Below are 7,687 nucleotides of genomic sequence, written 5' to 3' on the forward strand. Positions count from 1 at the left end.
TCGCCTGCTGAGGATGTTCCTGATTTAGTGCCTGAGCCACTCAGAAAAATAATTCCCACCACATCACACTAGAGGTATTCCTAAACCCACATATGAACCCAAACTTTCTAGTAAAGTTAAGTATCCCATGAGTAATTATATGTCAAACCATCGTTTGTCAGAATCAAATTTGTTATTTGTAAATCAATTATCTACTGTATCTATTCCTAACAGTGTGCAGGAAGCCTTAGCTAACCCTAGGTGGAAAGCAGCTATGAACGAGGAGATGAAATCCTTGTAGAAAAATGAAACTTAAGAACTCATTGATCCTCCACCAAGAAAGAAACCAGTTATATGTCGATAGATTTACACTGTGAAGTATAAAGCAGATGGCACAATTGAACGCTTTAAAGTAAGATTAGTGGTGAAAGGTTACACCCAAACCTATGGAATCGATTACACAGAGACGTTCGCACCTGAAGCCAAAATAAACATAGTTCGTGTCCTGATGTCTTTAGCTGTGAACTTGGATTGGCCATTGCAACAATTCAATGTGAAGAATGTCTTTCTGCATGGTGAATTATCTGAAAAAGTCTACATAGATCTCCCACCAGGATGCATGATACCCGAAAAGTATAGTTGGAAGGTCTGCAGGTTAAAGAAATCATTATATTCGAAACAATCTCCAAGAGCATAGTTTGGAAGATTCACAAAGTCTATGATAGCCTTTGGCTACCGTCAGAGCAATTCAGACCATACGTTATTTCTGAAGAAACAACTGGGTAAGATTACTGCACTCATTGTATATGTAGATGACATAGTGGTTATAGGGAATGATCTTGAAAAAATGAAGGCTCTCAAGAAGTACTTGTCCAAAGAATTCGAAATGAAAGATCTAGGTCTTTTGAGATATTTTCTTGGGAGTGAAGTATCTCAATCTAATAAAAGAATCTTTCTATCTCAAAGAAAATATGCCTTAGATCTATTACAAGAGACTGGAATGACAGTATATCAACCAGTTGAGACACCAGTGGAAGAATGATTGAAATTATGTGTTGAGTCCAACCAAGTACCTGTTAATAAAGGAAGATACCAAAGACTTGTGGGGAGATTGATCTACTTAGCACACATGAGACCGGATCTGGCTTATGCATTGAGCATTGTTAGCCAGTTTATGCATGATCCTGGAGAGCAACATATGAATGCAGTTATACGCATTTTGAGGTATTTGAAATCTGCTCCTGGAAAAGGAATTTTGTTCACTAAAAATGCCGGTTATCAAAACATAGCTACATATACTGATGCTGACTGGGCTGGAGCTATAGATGATAGGTGATCTACTTCTGGTTAATTTACCTTTGTAGGAGGTAATCTTGTTACATGGAGAAGCAAGAAATAAAATGTTATTGCTCGCTCGAGTGCAGAAGGTGAATTCAGATATATGGCGCTTGCACTTTGTGAAACATTATGGCAAAGACTTCTGTTACGGGATTTGGGTTATCTACCTGGGCAACCTATTCAACTATATTGTGACAATAAAGCAGCATGTGATATTGCCCATAATCCAGTTCAACATGATCGTACGAAGTATGTTGAAATAGATGGATTCTTCATTAAGGAGAAGTTGGATGGGAAAATTGTGGAGTTACCTAAGATTAGATCGGAAGATCAACTAGTCGACATTCTCACCAAAGCAGTCTCAAATCAAGTGTTTTCAAAAAATTTAGACAAGTTGGGCATATGTGACATCTATGCACCAACTTGAGAGGGAGTGTTAAGATTTTATCTCTTATAATACAGCTGTAGGATTGAATTATTTACTCCTTGATTTAGGGCTAATTGGTATGTAATTAGTTACCTATTTTAGCTAATCCTATTCTATAAATTGGATGTAATACTTATCAATGAATGATTAAATATGATTTTAATTCTCGTATTCTTTATCTAAATTTTAGGACTGGCCCTATAGAAGTTAATGGAAATTTAGAAAGTAATAATGAAGTCGCAAGGGTAAGAGTTCTACCGATACAAAAAGGAATTAAATAAAATTTTCAACAATAAGTACAAGGACTTATCTGTGGAGCACTTTGTGTAATGAAGTTGAGAGGAAGAAAATTCTCTCAAGTTGCAACAGGTGATGGATTCTTCGAACACCTTCTTGAATTGCTATTAGGCTTGGAACTATTCCTTTCTTAAGGGCTTTTCATTTGTCTCAGTTGTCTTAACCCTTTGGCAGGGGGTAATTGCTCCGAGTTTTATGAGCTAAACCTTTTAATAAGAAAATAGTTGTTCTCGCCCCTTCAACAAGGGAAGAAAGCTTTTAATTATCTCACCCTTTTATGTGAAAGTAGTCTTCCTCTTGTCCCTTTAATGAGGGAATGGGGAGTAGTTGGCCCTTTTAGTACGACAACGACAATTACTCGGCTCGGACCCTTTTAATATGAGGCTATTTGATTTTAACCCCTTTTAATGCGAGGGATGATAATTACGAGCTTCATTTAGCCCGGGTCATTATAGTAAATGGCACTTTGATTTCGACCCCTTTTAATACAGGGAACGACAATTATGAGCTTCATTCAGCTCGGGCCCTTATAGTACGGGGCACTTTGATTTTAACCCCTTTTAATATGAGGAACGACAGTTACGAGCTTCATTTAGCTCGGGCCATTATAGTACGAACACTTTGATTTTGACCCCTTCTAATACGAGAGACAACAATTACGAGCTTCATTCAACTCGGGCCCTTATAGTACAAGGCCCTTTGATTTTAACCCCTTTTAATACGGGGGACAAAAATTATGAGTTTACTCAGCTCGGGCCCTTATAGTATAGGGCACTTTGATTCAACTCATTTTAATACGGGAGATAACAATTATAAGCTTCATTCAGACGAGGCCTTATAGTATGGGGCACTTTAATTAAGGGGACCCCTTTAATAGCAAGTCCCAAGCTTAGTTAGCTTGGCCCTTTAATATGGAGAGTAGTAGACTCGAGCTCATTTAGCTCGCCCCTTTAATAAAGAGGTTTGTAATAGTTTTAAGATTTACTTTGTTTGCACTTTTAATAAAGGGGTTCCTCGTTGTTTTGAGCTTTACTTAAAAATGCCCTTTTTACAAGGGTTATTTTAAGTTAGAGCTTGACTTAGATCACCCCTTTTAATAACTTCGATATTGCCTTTCTATAACCATAAAAAGTTAACCTTGCAATAATACAAGACTATTTAAATAAAGCAAAATTTCAACATGAAAAGCGTGCCATTATTGGTCCAGAATCTATCCAAGTTATAATTACGAGCTCTTAGGCCTCAAAATATGACTTCAATTAGATTAAGCAATTAAGAGATTTTTGATGCATCATTTCTGCCACCTGTGCGTGTGCCATTCATTATCATTACAGGATGAGTAATCTGAATCAAGCGTCATTTAACTTCAATAAAGCTTTACTCTCTTCCTGCACTTTGAACTCTGTACACTTTTTGTGAACTTCACATTACTTTCATAATGATAATGTTTATCAGGACATTAATACCACTAATACAAGATATTGTTAGTTAATTTTACATTTGTAATTAACTCTTTTTACCATCAAATATTAAAACAAACATACCTTCCAGTAGGTTTGTGAGGATACCAAAACGACCCGGGTTTGGAGTGATCCACATTGCATAGGATGGGTCGGGTGTGGACGAACAGGATGAAGCCAGTTCGCGCCGTATGGGCCCAGGTCCATAAAGCCACTTCGGAAGCCCATGATAAAATGAGAGAAATCGAGTCCAGCCAAAGGAGAACAAGATAGGACCAGCTCAGTGGAGGTTGTAACCGTCTATAAATAGAAGGGATTGAGAGGGAAAAGGAGTTGAAAAATCATTGAGAGTGTAAAGTTTCTCTCTCTACAATTAGGGAAAAATTCTTTGTACTTTCAATTGGCGCCGTCGGTGGGAAGAACAAGAAGGATTGATTAATGTCATTCCAGATCGGATCGATTCAACGCATTCTGCGAGGAAGACGATTAATCTGCGAAAGCTGAATCAACATTGGTGATAATACGATCTGTCTTGACGAGTCTAGGCTCCGGTTGATTTCAGAATTGGCGTCCGATCCAAGCAGATCAGATCCGTGCTTGATCCGGCAAATTGCGCAATTGCGATCTATTGTGATTACTGAATCCGGCCAGTAGCGGACTGAATTCAGCAAGTGTAAGTTCAGATCTGGTGTGCGCGCGTTAGCGGAGCTCTGATTTGGTCAAAAATTCTGCAGTTGATGACTTTGCTCCGATCTGGAATGATGATCGGAGAGGCGAACTCGAATCCTTTGGAGAATGGCCAGAAGACAAAGCTCGATGAGCTGATGAACATGATCGATGCTTTGAGGAAAGAAAATGCAGAGCTACGAGCTGGAATGGAGCATCATGAGGCTCTTGCAATTCCGAGGCCACCTCCTGAAGGAGAGGGAGCTTTACCGTCCGAAGCTGATCGTCAAGGTGATCTAGAAGATGTCAATCGTGGTAGTCTACGTCATAATGAAGATATAATCGGTAATCTGCCTCCGAATGTCGGCCGAGTAGAGGATCGGGAAGGATCTGATCGTCTGGAACCGCATCACAAATGGATTATGAGGGAGGAAGCACCGGCGTATGAACATCGGATTGAGTCACCATGGCGGAGTGAATTTGCGAAAGATAGGTCGTTCGATCCGCCATACCGACCTTCATTAGCGACAGTTGATTACAATAGCTCAGAAAGGAGATCTGGCGATCGAGGATTTCCGTTACGGTTTTCAAGAGAAAACGAAGCATTGCATTCCTCAGCAAGGACGGTCGCATCACCGTTCACTGATGAAATTCTGAACGCGCCAAATCCGAAGAAGTTTTCCATGCCGATCTTGATTCTGTTTGACAGAACAACCGATCCGGTCGATCACATATACCATATTCAGTTAAAAATGGCTTTGAATACTAATAATGATCCTTTGATGTGCAAGTGTTTCCCTACGAGCTTGGCTGGACCAGCTCTCAATTGGTTCAAGAATCTGGCTCAAGGCTCAATCGCCAGTTTCCAGGACTTATGCGATAAGTTCATAAGCCAGTATTATGGGAATAAGCGTCCGGCTAAGGATATATCGAGCTTTTTTACAATGAAGCAGCATGAGGATGAGTGGCTCCAAGCTTTTCTCACCCGGTTCAACCTCGTTAAAAGCATGGTAATGGAGTGTCACCCGTCAACAGCAGTCCAAGCATTTAAACTCGCAATGAACCGGGGGACGCCGTTCCACACCAGCTTGGTGGTTAATACGCCAAAGATAATAGACGAGCTGAACGAGAGAGCTGACGGTTTTGTTCGCCTCGAGGAGGAAGAAGCAGCTAATTCAAGGAAAACGTCAATTATTTGGACGGAGGAGAAGTCCAAAGCCAAGATCCGGCAAAAACAAGCTCAACCGCAACGTCACCCCTTATGGAAGGCAGAGAAGAGGCCCAGGGAGGAGGAATCAGTCACTCCACTCAGAGTCACTTTAGCAAGGCTATACCAGGAGAACAAAGATAAGTTTCGTCCTCCTCTGCCAATCAGGCAACCTCTTGAATAGAGGGATCAGACTAAACATTGTGTTTTCCATAGTGATTTTGGGCATCAGACTAACGAATGCAGGAACCTAAGGAGGCAGGTAGAGATACTGATCGCAAAGGGAGAGTTTGCAAGCTATGTTCATGGTCCGGCGCAAGAGCATAACCGCCCGACTGAACAAATCAAGCGGAACCAGAGGCCGAACCAACACAACTCCTAACCCGTCCAAATTATAAACGCAATTCATAGCCGGCCTGAACAAACGACGGAGTCAGAGGAGTTGCTCAGGACGAGGTTACACCAGGCCCATCTGAAAAGAAGAATTAGCAGTGTGCATGCTTTGCACCAGCAGAACGCATCCACATCGATAAAGTTTGATAAAACGGACCTGCTACGCGTTCAAATTCCTCATGAAGATCCACTAGTCGTCAGTCTAACGATTGCAGAATGCCTGGTTCGGAGAGTCCTGATTGATCCAGGAAGCAGTGCGAATGTCATGCCCAGGGTGACGTTCGACCGACTGGAGATCGAACCCAAAAAACTCAAACCCACAGGGAATCCGTTGCTCGGATTTGATGGGAAGCGAGTGGAACCTATTGGAATAGTGGAATTGACAGTACAAGCCGCTGAGCGGGTTTTGACTGAAAGTTTCATGGTAGTGGAAATTTATCCATCATACAACCTCTTGATGGGCAGAGGATGGATTCACATAATTCAGGGCATTCCGTCAACCTTACATCAAGTGATGCGATGTTTGGGTCCGGATGGGACCAAGGTGATAGATATACACGGGGACCAGGTTGCGGCTAAAGAATGTTATTCAGTAACTTTGAAATCTGCTGAAAAAGGGAAAATCCCATCCGTTCCGCCATTCCAAAATAGCAATTACAGAACCCTTCTCCCAGCAAGGATGGGAGGGAGGAGCCACCAGTTCTGACCACAGAACCCCTTCATGAAGTAAAGATTGATCATGAGAAACTAGACCGAACAACAAGGGTGGGCACCAAACTCACCGAAGAAGAGAGACTAGAGTTGACTAATTTCCTGATTCGGAATGCGGATGTATTCTTATGGAGCCATTCAGATATGCCAGGGATAAATCCTACTGTATCCTGTCATTCCCTCAATGTGGATCCGAACGCAAAGCCAGTGAAGCAGAAGCAGAGAAGATTTGCTCCAAAACAAAACCAGATTATAGCTGAAGAGGTTGATCGACTGCTTGAAGCCAGATTCATCAGAGAAGTTCAGTACCTGACCTGGCTCTCTAACGTTGTTGTAGTGCAGAAGAAGAATGGGAAATGGAGAGTATGCATCGACTTCACTAACCTAAACATAGCCTGCCCAAAGGATAGTTTTCCATTGCCCAGGATTGATCAAATGGTAGATGCCACCACAGGATATGAGCGACTAACTTTCCTGGATGCATATTCCGGTTATAACCAAATTCCTATGGACCCAGTTGATGAAGAGAAAACTTCATTTGTTACTGAACGAGGGACTTATTGCTATAAAGTCATGCCATTCAGATTAAAAAACGCTGGAGCTACTTATCAGAGGCTGATCAGCAAGATTTTTAAAGGCCAGATGGGCAGCACTGTCGAGGCTTACATTGATGATATGGTGGTCAAGAGTAAGAAGAAGAGCGATCATTTAGTGCACCTGCAAGATGTGTTCGATGTGTTGCGCCAGTATGGGATGAAGCTTAATCTGGCCAAATGGTCATTCGGTGTAAGCTCCGGACAATTCCTGGGATATGTGGTCAATCATAGAGGAATTGAGGTCAGCCCAGCACAGGCAGAAGCCTTGATCAGGAATGCAGAGCCAAAGACAATTAAAGAGGTGCAGGCACTCACAGGCAGGATAGCCGCACTGAGCTGATTTATTTCCAAGCTTTCGAACCGTTGTAAACCTTTCTTTGATACAATACGAGGTCATGGAAGACAAACTTGGGGGGATGAGCAACGGCAGGCACTAACCAGCCTGAAGGAGTACATGCGTAACCCTCCAGTTTTGTCTGCTCCAGAACCGAATAAGAAACTTTTTCTATATCTCAGGGTGTCCAGTACAGCAACCAGTGCCGTTCTGATCCGTTGCAAAGAGGGCAAGTAGTTCCCGGTGTTTTATATTAGCAAGACAATGTCTGAACCGGAG

The 7,687-nt window shown here is 41.9% G+C and overlaps 1 protein-coding gene across 1 annotated transcript; it reads left to right on the forward strand.

Moving 5' to 3' along the window:
- The first annotated feature begins 5,614 nt into the window (after window positions 1-5,614).
- LOC132273588 (uncharacterized) lies at window positions 5,615-6,473 on the forward strand. Its single transcript, XM_059774571.1, has 2 exons — window positions 5,615-5,682; window positions 5,786-6,473. The coding sequence occupies exons 1-2, from the start codon at window positions 5,615-5,617 to the stop codon at window positions 6,471-6,473; spliced, it is 756 nt and encodes a 251-aa protein (XP_059630554.1).
- The last annotated feature ends 1,214 nt before the right edge of the window (window positions 6,474-7,687 follow it).

Source organism: Cornus florida, unplaced genomic scaffold (genome assembly GCF_030987335.1).
Source record: "Cornus florida cultivar Cherokee Brave unplaced genomic scaffold, ASM3098733v1 CherokeeBrave_3.0.0_Hap2_Chr01, whole genome shotgun sequence".
In the NCBI taxonomy this organism is placed as follows: domain Eukaryota; kingdom Viridiplantae; phylum Streptophyta; class Magnoliopsida; order Cornales; family Cornaceae; genus Cornus; species Cornus florida.

Bases quoted from the DNA above. Each gene is read 5' to 3' on its own strand.
- LOC132273588 (XM_059774571.1), top strand. From the start codon at position 5,615: ATGCAGGAACCTAAGGAGGCAGGTAGAGATACTGATCGCAAAGGGAGA. The intron at 5,683-5,785 runs GTCCGGCGCAAG...CGCAATTCATAG, and splicing joins GTTTGCAAGCTATGTTCATG to CCGGCCTGAACAAACGACGG.